The sequence below is a fragment of the Somniosus microcephalus genome, unplaced genomic scaffold, assembly GCF_052327205.1.
Source record: "Somniosus microcephalus isolate GS21.2 unplaced genomic scaffold, FLI_Smic_1.0 unresolved_chr7, whole genome shotgun sequence".
In the NCBI taxonomy this organism is placed as follows: Eukaryota; Metazoa; Chordata; class Chondrichthyes; order Squaliformes; family Somniosidae; genus Somniosus; species Somniosus microcephalus.
In genome coordinates, this window is record NW_028225185.1 from 33,771,907 (window position 1) to 33,790,994 (window position 19,088).

The following is a 19,088-nucleotide window of genomic DNA, read 5'->3' on the forward strand; positions in this document are numbered from 1 at the left end:
AGGGGAGGGGAGGGGGGAGGGGGGGAGGGGGAGAAGGGGGAGGGGGGAGAAGGGGGAGGGGGGAGAAGGGGGAGGGGGGGAGAAGGGGGAGGGGGGGAGAAGGGGAGGGGGGGAGAAGGGGGAGGGGGGAGAAGGGGGGGAGGGGGGAGAAGGGGGAAGGGGGGAGAAGGGAGAAGGGGGGGAGGGGGGAGAAGGGGGGAGGGGGGGAGAAGGGGGGGAGGGGGGAGAAGGGGGGAGGGGGGAGAAGGGGGGGAGGGGGGAGAAGGGGGGAGGGGGGAGAAGGGGGGGAGGGGGGGAGAAGGGGGAGGGGGAGGGAGGGGGAGAAGGGGGGAGGGGGGAGAAGGGGGGAGGGGGGAGAAGGGGGGAGGGGGGAGAAGGGGAGGGGGAGAAGGGGGAGGGGGAGAAGGGGGGAGGGGGGAGGGGGAGAAGGGGGGAGGGGGGAGAAGGGGGGAGGGGGGAGAAGGGGGGAGAAGGAGAAGGGGGAGGGAAGGAGAAGGGGGAGGGGGGAGAAGGGGGAGGGAAGGAGGGAGGGAGGGAAGGGGGAAAGGGGGGGGGGAACAGCATGGGGAGTGAGACAGGGAGGGGGAGGAAGGGAGTGAACAGTGTGGGCAGGGAGGGACGGAGTCTCTGATAGTGCGAGACAGCAAGAGGATGGGAAGGGCCCACACTGCGCGTCTCTGAAACCCGTGCAGCGAGGCCACCACCGTCGACAGATTTTAAAGCTCGCGCCAATTTCGGTTCTCAACCTCCCGTTACCAACTTACCGTTTGCCATCAGGAATTTGGGAATCAGGTCGACATTCCAGTCCCTGCCCCTCGCCATGGATTCCGGCGGCGTATCAGAGTGTCCGAATCTCTTGTACAACTGCGGGAGGACATTAAAAGACATAAAAAGTGACAGGTCGTGGGTCTGTGTCTGCGATTCCCCCGCACGGTGACAGGACGCGGGTCTGTGTCTGCGATTCCCCCGCACGGTGACGGGACGCGGGTCTGTACATCTCAGAAATCAGCAGTTTTGCTGCTTTGTTTTAAATAGTTTTTTTTTTAAAAAAAGGGCAGAAACATGCATAACAAAGTACACAAGGATGCATCTAGTAATATACAGTATGAGGCAGACAGAGAGCGAGAGAGAGGCGCGCAGACAGAGAGCGAGAGAGAGGCTCGCAGACAGAGAGAGAGCGAGAGAGAGGCGCGCAGAGAGAGCGAGGCGCGCAGAGAGCGAGAGAGCGAGGCGCGCAGAGAGAGCGAGAGAGCGAGGCGCGCAGAGAGAGCGAGAGAGCGAGGCGCGCAGAGAGAGCGAGAGAGCGAGGCGCGCAGAGAGAGCGAGAGAGCGAGGCGCGCAGAGAGAGCGAGAGAGCGAGGCGCGCAGAGAGAGCGAGAGAGCGAGGCGCGCAGAGAGAGCGAGAGAGCGAGGCGCGCAGAGAGAGCGAGAGAGCGAGGCGCGCAGAGAGAGCGAGGCGCGCAGAGAGAGCGAGAGAGCGATGCGCGCAGAGAGAGCGAGGCGCGCAGAGAGAGCGAGAGAGCGAGAGAGAGGGCGCGCAGAGAGAGCGAGGCGCGCAGAGAGAGAGAGAGGCGCGCAGAGAGAGAGAGAGGCGCGCAGAGAGAGAGAGAGAGGCGCGCAGAGAGAGAGAGAGAGAGAGAGAGACGCGCAGGCAGAGAAGAGAGACGCGCAGGCAGAGAGAGAGAGAGACGCGCAGGCAGAGAAGAGAGACGCGCAGGCAGAGAGAGAGAGAGACGCGCAGACAGAGACGCGCAGACAGAGACGCGCAGACAGAGACGCGCAGACAGAGACGCGCAGACAGAGACGCGCAGACAGAGACGCGCAGACAGACGCGCAGACAGAGACGCGCAGACAGAGACGCGCAGACAGAGACGCGCAGACAGAGACGCGCAGACAGAGACGCGCAGACAGAGACGCGCAGACATAGACGCGCAGACAGAGACGCGCAGAGAGAGAGACGCGCAGAGAGAGAGAGACGCGCAGAGAGACGCGCAGACAGAGAGAGAGACGCGCAGAGAGAGAGACGCGCAGAGAGAGAGAGACGCGCAGACAGAGAGAGAGACGCGCAGACAGAGAGAGACGCGCAGACAGAGAGAGAGACGCGCAGACAGAGAGAGAGACGCGCAGAGAGACGCGCAGAGAGAGACGCGCAGAGAGAGACGCGCAGAGAGAGACGCGCAGAGAGAGAGAGAGACGCGCAGAGAGAGACGCGCAGACAGAGAGAGACGCGCAGACAGAGAGAGACGCGCAGACAGAGAGAGACGCGCAGACAGAGAGAGACGCGCAGACAGAGAGAGACGCGCAGACAGAGAGAGACGCGCAGACAGAGAGAGACGCGCAGACAGAGAGAGACGCGCAGAGAGAGACGCGCAGAGAGAGACGCGCAGACAGAGAGAGACGCGCAGACAGAGAGACGCGCAGACAGAGAGAGAGACGCGCAGACAGAGAGAGAGACGCGCAGACAGAGAGAGACGCGCAGACAGAGAGACGCGCAGACAGAGAGACGCGCAGACAGAGAGACGCGCAGACAGAGAGACGCGCAGACAGAGAGACGCGCAGACAGAGAGACGCGCAGACAGAGAGACGCGCAGACAGAGAGACGCGCAGACAGAGAGACGCGCAGACAGAGAGACGCGCAGACAGAGAGACGCGCAGAGAGACGCGCAGACAGAGAGACGCGCAGACAGAGAGACGCGCAGACAGAGAGACGCGCAGACAGAGAGACGCGCAGACAGAGAGACGCGCAGACAGAGAGACGCGCAGACAGAGAGACGCGCAGACAGAGAGACGCGCAGACAGAGAGACGCGCAGACAGAGAGACGCGCAGACAGAGAGACGCGCAGACAGAGAGACGCGCAGAGAGAGACGCGCAGACAGAGAGACGCGCAGACAGAGAGACGCGCAGACAGAGAGACGCGCAGACAGAGAGACGCGCAGAGAGACGCGCAGACAGAGAGAGACGCAGACAGAGAGAGACGCGCAGACAGAGAGACGCGCAGACAGAGAGAGACGCGCAGAGAGAGACGCGCAGAGACGCGCAGACAGAGAGAGACGCGCAGACAGAGAGAGACGCGCAGACAGAGAGACGCGCAGACAGAGAGACGCGCAGACAGAGAGACGCGCAGACAGAGAGACGCGCAGACAGAGAGACGCGCAGACAGAGAGACGCGCAGACAGAGAGACGCGCAGACAGAGAGACGCGCAGACAGAGAGACGCGCAGACAGAGAGACGCGCAGACAGAGAGACGCGCAGACAGAGAGACGCGCAGACAGAGAGACGCGCAGACAGAGAGACGCGCAGACAGAGAGACGCGCAGACAGAGAGACGCGCAGACAGAGAGACGCGCAGACAGAGAGACGCGCAGACAGAGAGACGCGCAGACAGAGAGACGCGCAGACAGAGAGACGCGCAGACAGAGAGACGCGCAGACAGAGAGACGCGCAGACAGAGAGACGCGCAGACAGAGAGACGCGCAGACAGAGAGACGCGCAGACAGAGAGACGCGCAGACAGAGAGACGCGCAGACAGAGAGAGACGCGCAGACAGAGAGAGACGCGCAGACAGAGAGAGACGCGCAGACAGAGAGAGACGCGCAGACAGAGAGAGACGCGCAGACAGAGAGAGACGCGCAGACAGAGAGAGAGACGCGCAGACAGAGAGAGAGACGCGCAGACAGAGAGAGAGACGCGCAGAGAGAGACGCGCAGACAGAGAGAGACGCGCAGACAGAGAGAGAGACGCGCAGACAGAGAGAGAGACGCGCAGACAGAGAGACGCGCAGACAGAGAGAGAGGCGCAGACAGAGAGAGACGCGCAGACAGAGAGAGACGCGCAGACAGAGAGAGACGCGCAGACAGAGAGAGAGACGCGCAGAGAGAGAGAGACGCGCAGACAGAGAGACGCGCAGACAGAGAGACGCGCAGACAGAGAGACGCGCAGACAGAGAGACGCGCAGACAGAGAGACGCGCAGACAGAGAGACGCGCAGACAGAGAGACGCGCAGACAGAGAGACGCGGAGACAGAGAGACGCGCAGACAGAGAGACGCGCAGACAGAGAGACGCGCAGACAGAGAGACGCGCAGACAGAGAGACGCGCAGACAGAGAGAGACGCGCAGACAGAGAGAGACGCGCAGACAGAGAGAGACGCGCAGACAGAGAGAGACGCGCAGACAGAGAGAGACGCGCAGACAGAGAGAGACGCGCAGACAGAGAGAGAGACGCGCAGACAGAGAGAGAGACGCGCAGACAGAGAGAGAGACGCGCAGAGAGAGACGCGCAGACAGAGAGAGACGCGCAGACAGAGAGAGAGACGCGCAGACAGAGAGAGAGACGCGCAGACAGAGAGAGAGACGCGCAGACAGAGAGAGAGACGCGCAGACAGAGAGAGAGGCGCAGACAGAGAGAGACGCGCAGACAGAGAGAGACGCGCAGAGAGACGCGCAGACAGAGAGAGACGCGCAGACAGAGAGAGAGACGCGCAGACAGAGAGAGAGACGCGCAGACAGAGAGAGAGACGCGCAGACAGAGAGAGACGCGCAGACAGAGAGAGAGACGCGCAGACAGAGAGAGACGCGCAGACAGAGAGAGACGCGCAGACAGAGAGAGACGCGCAGACAGAGAGAGACGCGCAGACAGAGAGAGAGACGCGCAGACAGAGAGAGAGACGCACGACCAGAGAGAGAGACACGCAGACAGAGAGAGAGACACGCAGACAGAGAGAGAGACACGCAGACAGAGAGAGAGACACGCAGACAGAGAGAGAGACACGCAGACAGAGAGAGAGACACGCAGACAGAGAGAGAGACACGCAGACAGAGAGAGAGACACGCAGACAGAGAGAGAGACACGCAGAGAGAGAGACACGCAGACAGAGAGAGAGACACGCAGACAGAGAGAGAGACACGCAGACAGAGAGAGAGACACGCAGAGAGAGAGACACGCAGAGAGAGAGACACGCAGACAGAGAGACACGCAGACAGAGAGAGAGACACGCAGACAGAGAGAGAGACACGCAGACAGAGAGAGAGACACGCAGACAGAGAGAGAGACACGCAGACAGAGAGAGAGACACGCAGACAGAGAGAGAGACACGCAGACAGAGAGAGAGACACGCAGACAGAGAGAGAGACACGCAGACAGAGAGAGAGACACGCAGACAGAGAGAGAGACACGCAGACAGAGAGAGAGACACGCAGACAGAGAGAGAGACACGCAGACAGAGAGACACGCAGACAGAGAGAGAGACACGCAGACAGAGAACCCTTGAGAAATGGGCTGAAAATATTTAGGGCGACATCAATAAAATTCTCTTCCCCTTCACCAAAGAATTGTACAACTCGCTAACGGCGAGTGCCTGGAAATCACGGCCATCTCCGCGAAAGCCACACGCCTGCAGAGCGCGTTCGCCCTCACCTCTTCCAACGGGGTTATTGAGGAGCTCTCCCCGCCATAGTAGGGGTTACGGTCCATGTGTAGGACTTTCTTTCCGTTGACCGACATAATCCCCGATAGAATACATTCCTGCAACACACACACACAAAACCATCAGAGCTGGAACGAGGCACCAGGTTACAGAGAGCGAGCGAGAGAGAGCACAAGGTCGCGGTCTGGTTTCTCAAAAGGTCCCCTGGTCCGTATCGACTCAGGCAACCAACCTTGCGCTCCTGATCACTCGTGAGCCGCACCAGAAAGAGACGACTGTGCAGAGTTCTGGTCTCCGTATCTGAGGAAGGAGATACTTGCCTTAGAGGGAGTGCAGGAAAGGTTCACCAGACTCATTCCTGGGATGAGCGGGTTGTCCTATGAGCAGAGATTGAGCCGATACTCTCTGGAGTTTAGAACCATAGAAGATAGGAGCAGGAGTAGGCCATTCGGCCCCTCGAGCCCGCTCCACCATTCAATGAGATCATGGCTGATCATCCAAATTCAGTACCCTGTCCCTGCCTTCTCCCCATATCCCTTGATCCCTTTAGCCTTAAGAAATACATCCAACTCCTTCTTCAATATATTTAATGAATTGGCCTCAACTGCCTTCTGTGGTAGAAAATTCCACAGGTTCACCACTCTCTGGGTGAAGAAATTCCTCCTCATCTCTGTCCTAAATGGCTTACCCCTTATCCGTAGACTATGACCCCTGGTTCTGGACTCCCCCGCCATCGGGAACATCCTTCTTGCATCTAGTCTGTCTAGTCCTGTTATAGAATTTTATAAGTTTCAATGAGATCCCCTCTCATTCTTCTAAACTCCAGCGAGTACAAGCCCAATCGACCCAATCTCTCCTCATACGTCATTCCTGCCATCCCAGGTATCAGCCTGGTGAATCTTCGCTGCACTCCCTCCATGGCAAGAACATCCTTCCTCAGATAAGGCGACCAAAACTGCACACAATACTCAAGGTGTGGTCGCACCAAGGCCCTGTACAACTGCAGCAAGACATCCTTGCTCCTGTACTCGAATCCTCTCGCTATGAAGGCCAACATACCATTTGCCTTCTTACCCGCCTGCTGCACCTGCATGCTTACCTTCAGCGACTGGTGCACAAGGACACCCAGGTCTCGTTGCACTTCCGCTTCTCCCAATCTATTGCCGTTCAGATAATAATCTGCCTTCCTGTTTTTGCCACCAAAGTGGATAACCTCGCATTTATCCACATTAAACTGCATCTGCCATGCATCTGCCCAATCTGTCAAAATCATAATGGAGTTTCTCTGCATCCTCCTCACAGCACACACGCCCACCCAGCTTTGTGTCGTCTGCAAACTTGGAGATATTACATCTAGTTCCCTGCCCGCTCCCCATAACCCTTCACTCCCTTATCTTGCAAAAATCCGTCTATCTCCACCTTAAATGTATTTAATGACCCAGCCTCCACGGCTCTCTTGGGCAGAGAATTCCACAGATTTACGACCCTCAGAAGAAATTCCTCCTCATCTCCGTTCTAAAAGGGCGACCCTTTATTCTGAAACTGTGCCCCCGAGTTCTAGATTTCCCCACGAGGGGAAACATCCTCTCTGCATCTACCCTGTCGAGCCCCCTCAGTATCTGATATGTTTCAATAAGATCACCTCTCATTCTTCTAAATTCCAATGAGTATAGGCCCAGCCTGCTCAACCTTTCCTCATAGGTCAACACCTTCATCTCGCATTTATCCGCATTATTAAACTGCAGCTGCCATGCATCTGCCCAACCACTACAGGGACCGTCACAGCCGAGCCCGAACCCGTCCGAGCTCGACGGCCCCTCGCTTCCCAGCGTGCGAGTCTCGGCACAGCGATCGAGAGCTACGTTCTCATGTCCTCCCGATCGAGCCGCATCACTTGCTGTGCAGAGGGCGTCGCAAACAGTCACAGAAATCACAGAAACCCCACAGTGCAGATAGAGGCCATTTCGGCCCATCAAGCCTGCACCGACACATATCCCACCCGATCCCCGTAACCCCTACACCAACACATATCCCACCCTATCCCCGTAACCCCACATATTTAATCCCCCTAACACTAAGGGTCAATTTTATCATAGCCAATCATCCTAACCCGCACATCTTTGGACTGTGGGAGGAAACCGGAGCACCCGGAGGAAACCCACGCAAACACGGGGAGAATGTGCAAACTCCACACAGACAGTCACCCGAGGCCGGACACTATGCCAAAAAAACACGACCCCCTAGGTCGACAGTGTAGGCCAAAGCCTGCGAATCATTTAAAGAACTCACATTTCTCCAGCGCTTTACCGCCACCTTGGGACCTCCCAAAGCACTCGCAGCCAAAGAAGTACTTTTGAAGTGTTGTAATGTAGGAAACGCGGCAGCCATTTTGCGCACAGCAAGCTCCCACAGACAGCAATGTCATGGAGTTATCTTCTTAGGGGCACTTTCTTCTTAGGCAGTCCCTCGGGAACCGAGGATGACTTGCTTCCACATTAAAAATGAGTTCGCAGGTGACTGATGAGTCCAATGCGGGACCTGCAGTCTCTGTCACAGGTGGGGCAGACGGTGGTTGAAGGGGCGGGTGGGGTGGGGTGCTTGGGTTGACGTGCGCTGCCTGCGCTTGGCTTCCGCTTGCTCCCGGCGAAGAGACTCAAGGTGTTCGGCGCCTTCCCAGATGCTTCTCCTCCACTTTGTGCGGTCTTGGGCCAGGGATTCCCAGGTGTCGGTGGGGGATGTTACACTTTTTTCAAGGAGGCTTTGAGGGTGTCCTTGAAGCGTTTCCTCTGCCCACCTGGGGCTCTCTTGCCGTGTCGGAGCTCTGAGTAGAGCGCTTGTCCTGGGAGTCTCGTATCGGGCATGCGGACAATGTGACCCGTCCATCGGAGCTGATCGAGCGTGGTCAAAGCTTCGATGCTGGGGATGTTGGCCTGAGCGAGAACACGGACGTCGGTGCGCCTATCCTGCCAATGGATTTGCAGGATTTTGCGGCAGCAGCGTTGGTGGTACCTCTCCAGTGCTTTGAGGTGCCTGCTGTACATGGTCCATGTCCCTGAGGCATACAGCAGGGCGGGTATCACTGCTGCTCTATAAACCATGAGCTTAGTGCCGGGTTTGAGGTCCTGGTCTTCAAACACTCTCTTCCTCAGGTGACCGAACAGCACAGAAAGAGGCCCTTCGGCCCATCGTGTCCGCGCCGGCCATCAAGCCCTGTCTATTCTAATCCCATTTCCCAGCACTTGGTCCGTAGCCTTGTATGCTATGGTGTTTCAAGTGCTCATCTAAATGCTTCTTGAATGTTGTGAGGGTTCCTGCCTCTACCACCCTTTCAGGCAGTGAGTTCCAGATTCCAACCACCCTCTGGGTGAAAAAGTTTTTCCTCAAATCCCCTCTAAACCTCCTGCCTCTTACCTTGAAACTATGCCCCCTGGTTATTGACCCCTCTACTAAGGGGAAAAGTTCCTTTCTATCTACCCTATCTGTGTCCCTCATAATTTTGTACACCTCAATCAGGTCCCCCGCTCAGCCTTCTCTGCTCTAAGGAAAACAACCCCAGCCTGTCCAGTCTCTCTTCATAGCTGAAGCGCTCCAGCCCAGGTAACATCCTGGTGAATCTCCTCTGCACCCTCTCCAATGCAATCACATCCTTCCTATAGTGTGGCGACCAGAACTGCACACAGTATTCCAGCTGTGGCCGAACTAGCGTTTTGTACAGCTCCATCATAACCTCCCTGCTCTTATATTCTATGCCTCGGCTAATGTGATAATGACCAGATCATCTGTTTTCAGCGGTGTTGGTTGAAGGATAAATATTGGGCCCAAGACACCGGGGAAAAAACTCCCGCTCCTCTCCCCCCCCCCCCCCCACTCCGCCACTCTTCCCCCAATAGTAACCATGGGATCTTTTACGTCTACCTGAGAGCGCAGACAGGATAATTTAAGAGACAATCAGAAGCTGTGATAGGGAAACATAGGAACTAGGAGCAGGAGTCGGCCATTCGGCCCCTCGAGCCTGCTCCGTCATTCAATAAGATCATGGCTGATCATCGACCTCAACTCCACTTTCCCACCCGATCCCTCGATTCCGAAAATCTATCGATCTCGGCCTTGAATATACTCAACGACTGAGCCTCCACAGCCCTCTGGGGCAGAGAATTCCACAAAGATTCACCGCCCTCTGAGTGAAGAAATTCCTCCTCATCTCAGTCCGAAATGGCCGACCCCTTATCCTGAGACTGTGACCCCTGGTTCTAGACTCTCCAGCCAGGGGGGAAACAGCCTCTCAGCATCGACCCTGTCAATCCCCCTCAGAATCTTATATGTTTCAATGAGATCACCTCTCATTCTTCTAAACCCCAGAGAGTATCGGCCCAATCTACTCAATCTCTCCTCATAGGACAACCCCCTCATCCCAGGAACCAGTCTGGTGAACCTTCGTTGCACTCCCTCTATGGCAAGTATATCCTTCCTTAAGTAAGGATACCAAAACTGTACACAGTACTCCAGGTGTGGTCTCACCAGGGCCCTATATAATTGTAGCAAGACGTCTTTACTCTTATACTCAAATCCTCTTGTAATAAAGGCCAACATACCATTTGCTTTCCCAATTGCTTGCTGTACCTGCTACAGTACAAAGGGATCTGGGGGTCCTGGTGCATGAAACACAGAAGGTTAGTATGCAGGTACAGCAGGTGATCAGGAAGGCCAATGGAATCTTGGCTTTTATTGCGAGGGGGATGGAGTATAAAAACAGGGAAGTCTTGCTGCAGTTATACAGGGTACTGGTGAGGCCACACCTGGAATACTGCGTGCAGTTTTGGTTTCCATATTTAAGAAAAGATATACTTGCTCTCAAGGCGGTTCAGAGAAGGTTCACTCGGTTGATTCCGGAGATGAGGGGGTTGACGTATGAGGAAAGGTTGAGTAGGTTGGGCCTCTACTCAGAAGAATGAGAGGCGATCTTATCGAAACATATAAGATTGTGAGGGGGCTTGATCGGGTGGATGTGGGGAGGATGTTTCCACTGATGGGTGAGACTAGAACTAGGGGGCATAATCTTAGAATAAGGGGCTGCCCTTTCAAAACTGAGATGAGGAGAAACTTCTTCACTCAGAGGGTAGTAAATCTATGGAATTTGCTACCTCGGAGAGCTGTGGAAGCTGCGACATTAAATAGATTTAAAACGGAGATAGACAGTTTCCTAGCAGATAAGGGAATAAGGGGTTACGGGGAGAGGGCAGGGAAGTGGACGTGAGTCTAGGTTCGGATCAGCCATGATCCTATTGAATGGCGGAGCAGGCCCGAGGGGCCGTATGGCCTACTCCTGCTCCTACTTCTTATGTTCTTATGTTAACTTTCAGTGATTCATGTACAAGGACACCCAGGTCCCTCTGAACACCAACATTTCTGTTTTTCCTACCAAAGCAGACAACTTCACATCTCTCCAGATTATATTCCATTTCATAAAGTCGTAGAGTCATAACGGCACAGGAGGCTGCCATTCGGCCCATCCAGTCCGTGCCGGCTCTCTGTAGGGCCAATCCAGTCAGTCCCATTCCCCCGCTCTATCCCCGTAGCCCTGCAAGTTTATTTCCCTCGAGTGCCTATCCAGTCTCCCCTTGAGAACATCGAGTGTCTCCGCTTCCACCACTTCCGTCGGCAGCGAGTTCCAGGTCCTCACCACTCGCTGCGTAAAAAAGTTTTTCCTCACATCCCCCCACCCTGTATCTCTTGCCCAAAACCTTAAATCTGTGTCCCCTAGTTCTTGTACCGTCAACTAGTGGGAACAGCCTTTCCCCGTCTAGCCTGTCCAAACCCGTCATAATCTTGTACACCTCGATCAAATCACCCCTCAACCTCCTTTGCTCGAATGTAAACAAATCCAGCTTCTCCAACCTGTCCTTGTAGCTAAGATCCCCCCATCCCCGGAACCATTCTGGTAAATCTCCTCCGCACCCTCTCAAGGGCCTTCACATCCTTACTAAAGTGTGGTGACCAGAACTGGACGCAATACTCCAGTTGTGGCCGAACCACCAGCGCTTTATAAAGCTTCAGCATAACTTCTCTACTTTTGCACTCAATGCGTCTATTTATGAAGCCCAAGATCCCATATGCTTTGCTAGCCACTCTCTCAATATGTCCTGCCTTCAGGGACTTATGCACATTAACTCCCAGGTCCCTCTCTCCCCGCACACTCTCTAAAACTGTGCCATTAAGTGTATATTACCTCTCCCTGTTCCTTCTGCCAAAATGCATCACCTCACACTTCTCTGTATTACATAGAAGATAGGAGCAGGAGTAGGCCATTCGGCCCCTCGAGCCTGTTCCGCCATTTAATGAGATCATGGCTGATCATCCAAATTCAGCACCCGGTCCCTGCTTTCTCCCCATATCCCTTTAGCCTTAAGAAATATATCTAACTCCTTGAATATATTTAATGAATTGGCCTCCACTCCCTTCTGTGGTAGAGAATTCCACAGGTTCACCACTCTCTGGGTGAAGAAATTCCTCCTCATTTCAGTCCTAAATGGCCTACCCCTTATCCTTAGACTGCGACCCCTGGTTCTGGACTCCCCCGACCATCGGGAACATCCTTCCTGCATCCAGTCTGTCCAGTCCTGTTAGAATTTTATAAGTTTCAATGAGATCCCCTCTCATTCTTCTAACTCCAGTGAATACAAGCCCAATCGACCCAATCTCTCGTCGTACATATTAAATTCCATCTCCCGCTTGCCTGCCCATTCTGCGAGCCTTTCTGTGTCCCGTTGCAGTCGATTGGTATCATCCTCACTGTTTGCCACACCCCCAGGTTTGGTGTCATCGGCAAATTTAGAAATTCTACTCCGTGTTCCAATATCCATCTGCCACATTTCTGCCCACTCACTTAACCTGTCTACATCCCTTTGCTACTTAGCGTCCTCCTCACAGCAAGGCAGGGGGGTGCTGCAGGGTGAATCTGGATGGACGAGCAAGGTTCACCTAATGGCCTTCTCCTTTCCTATCTTCCAAGGACATTTCAGAGCGCAGGGCTGCAAAGGTACCTGACTGAACCGCCGGCACGGGGAGAAGGTTGCAGCGATTGAGGGACCGAGGATATGGAACCTGCAGACAGCACACTCCACCGACTCAATGTTTCAATTCACTTTCCCCAGGTTTGGCTTTTCCCCGCTGCAGTCTGGGTCAAACCCAGCCTAGACGGATGGGATCGAAAGGTCCTCTCTCTGTATCTAACCCGTGCTGTACCTGCCCTGGGAGTGTTTGATGGGACAGTGTAGAGGGAGCTTTACTCTGTATCTAACCCGTGCTGTACCTGCCCTGGGAGTGTTTGATGGGACAGTGTAGAGGGAGCTTTACTCTGTATCTAACCCGTGCTGTACTGCCCTGGGAGTGATTGATGGGGACAGTGTAGAGGGAGCTTTACTCTGTATCTAACCCCGTGCTGTACCTGCCCTGGGAGTGTTTGATGGGGACAGTGTAGAGGGAGCTTTATTCTGTATCTAACCCGTGCTGTACCTGCCCTGGGAGTGTTTGATGGTGCTAGTGTAGAGGGAGCTTTACTCTGTATCTAACCCGTGCTGTACCTGCCCTGGGAGTGTTTCATGGGGACAGTGTAGAGGGAGCTTTACTCTGTATCTAACCCCGTGCTGTACCTGCCCTGGGAGTGTTTGATGGGACAGTGTAGAGGGAGCTTTACTCTGTATCTAACCCGTGCTGTACCTGCCCTGGGAGTGTTTGATGGGACAGTGTAGAGGGAGCTTTACTCTGTATCTAACCAGTGCTGTACCTGCCCTGGGAGTGTTTGATGGGACAGTGTAGAGGGAGCTTTACTCTGTATCTAACCAGTGCTGTACCTGCCCTGGGAGTGTTTGATGGGGACAGTGTTAGAGGGAGCTTTACTCTGTATCTAACCCATACTGAGGGAGCACCGCACTGTCGGAGGTGCCGTCTTTCGGGATGAGACGTTTAAACCGAGGCCCCGTCTGCCCTCTCAGGTGGGTGTAAAAGATCCACGGGCCACTATTGGAAGAAGAGCGGGGTGGGGGGAGTTCTTCCCGGTGTCCTGGGGCCCAATATTTATCCCTCAATCAACATCACTAAAAAAACAAGATGATCTGGCCGTTATCACATTGCTGTTTGTGGGAGCTTGCTGTGCGCAAATCGCTGCCGCGTTTCCCCACATTACAACAGCGACCGCACTTCGGGGGAAGAAAAAAAGGACACGGTGGCATAGTGGTTAGCACTGTTGCCTCACAGCGCCAGGGACCCGGGTTCGAATCCTGGCCTCGGGCGACTGTCCTGTGTGGAGTTTGCACATTCTCCCCGTGTTTGCGTGGGTTTTCTCCGGGTGCTCCGGTTTCCTCCCACAGTCCAAAGATGCGCGGGTTAGGTTGATTGGCTATGATAAATTGACCCTTAGTGTTAAGGGGGATTAAATACGTGGGGTTACGGGGATCGGGTGGGATATGTGTCGGTGCAGGCTCGATGGGCCGAAATGGCCTCTATCTGCACTGTGGGGTTTCTGTGACTTGATTGGCGGTGATCCTCTTTTGAGACGTCCTGAGGTGGGGAAAAGGCGCCGGAGAAATGGGGGAATCTGTCTCCTCCTCAAGACACGCCGTGAGATACAGAACAAAAGGATGCGAGAGAGAGGCAGCAGCAGGCTGATAAGGCGACTGCAGGAGAGGGGTGGCGGTTACAAGCCCCGCGATCTTCGGCCCGTCGACGGAAGCCCCGCCATTTGCCTCGCGTCGGTACCGCCCGCCTTGCCAACGTCCTTGCACATCGCCCCTTTTTAAATCTCGATTTGCATTTACGCACATATATATATATATAAAGACCAATTATCTCTGCACAAACATCTTAAAAATGACCAAGAACAGGGCATCAGGTCAAGGCTCCCCACAAAAAACACTTTTTTTTAAAAATGAACTTATTTCATCATGCTTCTGTTCAAGAAAGCCAGTCTCCCCACAACCCCACCCTATCCTATCCCATCCTAAGTCCAGTCTACACCGATAGCTTGTAGCTGTAATACAACAGTGAAGAATGCTATTTTAAATAGAGTTCTTCAGAGATTGGATGCGGAGATTTTTGCATTCAGAAATAATTTTCTATGACATTATTTTTTTTATTTTTTTTAATTCTTGCACCAGGGCACTTTGACGTTTTAAATACAGAAAATAATCTTGCAAACAGCATTATGATTATTATTTTTCAATAACTTTATTCCATTCTGGCAATTTGCAGATTTAGGGAAATGGTCAGAAAGCAGAACTGATCAAAAGCCTCAATTAAGGCGTTCACAGAACTGATTTTTTTTAAGTGGATACATTCATGCAGTTCCTCTTCAACAGGGCTGCAATGCTTCCTGTTCATTGCAAAAAAAGAGGACACACACACAAACAACAACAAAAATCGCTGCAAATTGGTCAAAAAAAACAAAAAAGGAGAAAAGCCTCGCCCGAGAGAGATTTCTATTCTACAAATGCGGTGAACAAGGCAGAAGATCCTGCCTGCAATGCAGTGTAGACAGTTAAGGCAACTCTACAGGATTCTGCAGTGCAGATAACAAGGCAAAAACAAATCTCGCAGCATTCTTGCACGCAGGATTCTACAAGCTTAGGCGACCCTGGTTGCAATTTTTTCTTAAACTCGGGGTTGCAAAAATGAAAAAAGGTACAAACTTACGGTCAAACCGGTTCCCAAAACGATCACATCGTACTCTTCATCCATGTTGGTGCTGCTGTAAGGGATTGGAAACTGAATGCAATTGCAACACTTGTTATTTCCCCCCCCCCCAACTGGGGGAAAGAGATTTGCAACAAAAAAAACCCTGAAACAAGTGGCAAAAAATAAGCAATCTCCTCTTCTTCCTCCTCCTCCTCCAGCAGCCTTTCCTGGAATGGTTGTCTGGATAATCCAAGAGAGGGGGGGGGGGGGGGGAGTGTATGTGTGTAAAGGGCAGGAGTCTGGGAAAAGAGAGCTACTTTTGCAAAATGATCCCCTCCCAATTAAAAATGCAACACTGTTCAGCTAAAGGATGCAAAGTCCCTCAAATTGCACAAGGCAACTAAATAGCCAAGGCTTGCAAAGATGGCCACCTCAGCACTGCGATGCTGTGGAAAAGAATCCTCCCTCTCTCTAAGCAAATTCAGCTTTCACCTCCCTCCTCCCCCAATGCAAAAAAAAAACTAAACAGCAAGGGTTTTTTTTTTCTGCACCGTGGATTTCAAAGAGGAGACCAGCCACTGGCCTTTCTTTTTTTTCCTGCCTTGCCCAACCCAATATCTCTGCAAAAAAAAAACACACACACACAGAGAGAAGTAGGGGTGTGGAAATAGTGCACTGTTCCAATCTGAGAGGATCCCTGCGCGTTTGCGCCAGTTCCCCCCGGCCTGTGGAAAGGATTGAGTAAGATCCTGGAAAGGCATTTCCAATTCCTGATTGATTTTCATTTTTTTTTTTGGCAAGGCGAGAGAGATTGCAACCTCTTCTGCTTTGCATTGTATTGTTGCTGTTTGTGTGTGTGTGTCTAAGCAATTAAACACCCTGGGTCAGGCTACACATATCTATGCAAAGCCAGATTTTACATTTATATCACACCTCAGTGATTTACAGCCACTTTTAGAAGGGTGGTCTCTGTTCTACTGCAGCAGCCAATTTGCACACAGCAAGCTCGCACAGACAGCAATGTGATAAATGACCAGGTCATCTGTTTCAGTGATGTTGGTTGAGGGATAAATATTGGCCCCAGGACGCCGGGGAGAACTCCCCCCCCCCCCCCCCCCCCGCTCTTCATCCAATAGTATCCATGGGATCTTTTACGTCCACCTGAGAGGGCAGACGCAGCCTCGGTTTAACGTCTCATCTTGAAAGACGGCACCTCTGACAGTGCGGCGCTCCCTCAGTACCGCCCCTCCGACAGTGCGGCTCTCCCTCAGTACCGCCCCTCCGACAGTGCGGCACTCCCTCAGTACCGACCCTCCGACAGTGCAGCGCTCCCTCAGTACCGCCCCTCCGACAGTGCAGCACTCCTTCAGTACCGCCCCTCCGACAGTGCGGCGCTCCCTCAGTACTGCCCCTCTGACAGTGCGGCGCTCCCTCAGTACCGACCCTCCGACAGTGCGGCGCTCCCTCAGTACCGCCCCTCCGACAGTGCGGCGCTCCCTCAGTACCGCCCCTCCGACAGGGCGGCGCTCCCTCAGTACAGCCCCTCCGACAGTGCGGCGCTCCCTCAGTACTGCCCCTCCGACAGTGCGGTGCTCCCTCAGTACCGCCCCTCCGACAGTGCGGCGCTCCCTCAGTACTGCCCCTCCGACAGTGCGGCGCTGCCTCAGTACCGCCCCTCCGACAGTGCAGCGCTCCCTCAGTACTGCCCCTCCGACAGTGCGGCGCTCCCTCAGTACCGCCCCTCCGACAGTGCGGCTCTCCCTCAGTACCGCCCCTCCGACAGTGCGGCGCTCCCTCAGTACCGCCCCTCCGACAGTGCGGCGCTCCCTCAGTACCGCCCCTCCGACAGTGCGGCGCTCCCTCAGCACCGCCCCTCCGACAGTGCGGCGCTCCCTCAGTACCGCCCCTCTGACAGTGCGGCTCTCCCTCAGTACTGCCCCTCCGACAGTGCGGCGCTCCCTCAGTACCGCCCATCCGACAGTGCGGCGCTCCCTCAGTACCGCCCCTCCGACAGTGCGGCGCTCCCTCAGTACCGTCCCTCCGACAGTGCGGCGCTCCCTCAGTACTGCCCCTCCGACAGTGCGGCGCTGCCTCAGTACCGCCCCTCCGACAGTGCGGCGCTCCCTCAGCACCGCCCCTCCGACAGTGCGGCACTTCCTCAGTATCGCCTCTCTGACAGTGCGGCTCTCCCTCAGTACTGCCCCTCCGACAGTGCGGCGCTCCCTCAGTACCGCCCCTCCGACAGTGCGGCGCTCCCTCAGTACCGCCCCTCTGACAGTGCGGCGCTCCCTCAGTACCGCCCCTCCGACAGTGCGGCGCTCCCTCAGTACTGCCCCTCCGACAGTGCGGCGCTCCCTCAGTACCGCCCCTCCGACAGTGCGGCGCTCCTTCAGTACCGATGTGGAGAGAATGTTGCCACTTGTGAGCGATATTTACTTAAAATAATCCGATCAGGAAACAAGGAATGATTTCTTTAACCCGGAGAGTGGTGAGAATGTGAAACTCGCGACCACAGGGAGTGGTGGAGGCAAATAGCTCAGATGCTTTCAAAAGGAAACTAGACGAGTACATGAGAGCAAAGGGAAGAGAAAGATATGCGGAAAGGCGGAGATGAGGCAGATGGACTGGGAGGAGGCTGGTGTGGAGCATAAACACCGGCATGGACTAGTTGGGCCGAATGGCCTGTGTCTGTGCTGCATGTTCTGTGTAATTTAACTAATCTGTGTCGGTGTTTCTGCTCCACACGAGGCTCCTTCCATTCCCAACCTCAGCGCAGCCTTTCAGCATTTCTTTCTGAAAAAAAATATTTTATTTTATCCTTACAATGGTCAGGCATCAAAATCCCTGTAATACCTGCACTCCCAGTACAGTGCCCCTGTAATCCCAGCACTCCCAGTACAGTGCCCCTTTAATACCAGCACTCCCAGTACAGTGCCCCTTTAATACCAGCACTCCCAGCACAGTGCCCCTGTAATCCCAGCACTCCCAGTACAGTGCCCCTGTAATACCAGCACTCCCAGCACAGTGCCCCTGTAATCCCAGCACTCCCAGTACAGTGCCCCTTTAATACCAGCACTCCCAGCACAGTGCCCCTGTAATCCCAGCACTCCCAGTACAGTGCCCCTTTAATACCAGCACTCCCAGTACAGTGCCCCTGTAATCCCAGCACTCCCAGTACAGTGCCCCTTTAATACCAGCACTCCCAGTACAGTGCCCCTTTAATACCAGCACTCCCAGCACAGTGCCCCTGTAATCCCAGCACTCCCAGTACAGTGCCCCTTTAATACCAGCACTCCCAGTACAGTGCCCCTTTAATACCAGCACTCCCAGCACAGTGCCCCTGTAATCCCAGCACTCCCAGTACAGTGCCCCTTTAATACCAGCATTCGTAATAAGGTGGATGAATTGGCTGCGCAAATAGAGGTAAACGAATATGATTTGGTTGGGATTATGGAAACGTGGCTCAAGGATGGCCAAGGCTGGGAACTCAACATCCAGGGTTATTTGATATTCAGGAAAGATGGGCAAAAAGGAAAGGGAGGTGGGGTAGCATTGCTGGTTAAAGAAGGGATTAACACAATTGTAAGGAAGGATATTAGCTCTGATGATGTGGAATCTGTATGGGTAGAATTGAGAAATACTAAGGGGCAGAAAACGTTAGTGGGAGTGGTATATAGACCTCCAAACAGTAAGGCGGAGGTTGGGGATGGCATTAAAAAGGAAATTAAAGAAGCATGCAATAAAGGCACAGCAGTCATCATGGGTGACTTTAATCTACATATAGATTGGGTTAACCAAATTAGTAACAATACTGTGGAGGAGGAATTCCTGGAGTGTTTATGGGATGGTTTCCTGGACCAATATGTCGAGGAACCAACCAGAGATCAGGCCATCTTAGACTGGGTATTATGTAACGAGAAAGGATTAATTAGCAATCTTGTTGTACGAGGCCCCTTGGGTCGGAGCGATCATAATATGATCGAATTCTTCATTAA

At 54.2% G+C, this 19,088-nt stretch overlaps 1 protein-coding gene across 1 annotated transcript in view; it reads right to left on the reverse strand.

Annotated features, from left to right (window-relative positions):
* LOC147086763 (rab GDP dissociation inhibitor alpha-like) overlaps positions 1–15,701 on the reverse strand; it is a 26,766-nt gene extending 11,065 nt beyond the window's left edge. Inside the window, exons 1-4 of the mRNA XM_085978319.1 lie at positions 15,112–15,701; positions 5,415–5,522; positions 757–864; positions 602–627 (exon numbers count right to left, since the gene is read on the reverse strand). Of these exons, the coding sequence (XP_085834445.1) occupies positions 602–627; positions 757–864; positions 5,415–5,522; positions 15,112–15,156 (287 nt within the window). The 5' untranslated portion in view covers positions 15,157–15,701. The remainder of the gene's footprint in view (positions 1–601; positions 628–756; positions 865–5,414; positions 5,523–15,111) is intronic.
* Positions 15,702–19,088: the final 3,387 nt, after the last annotated feature.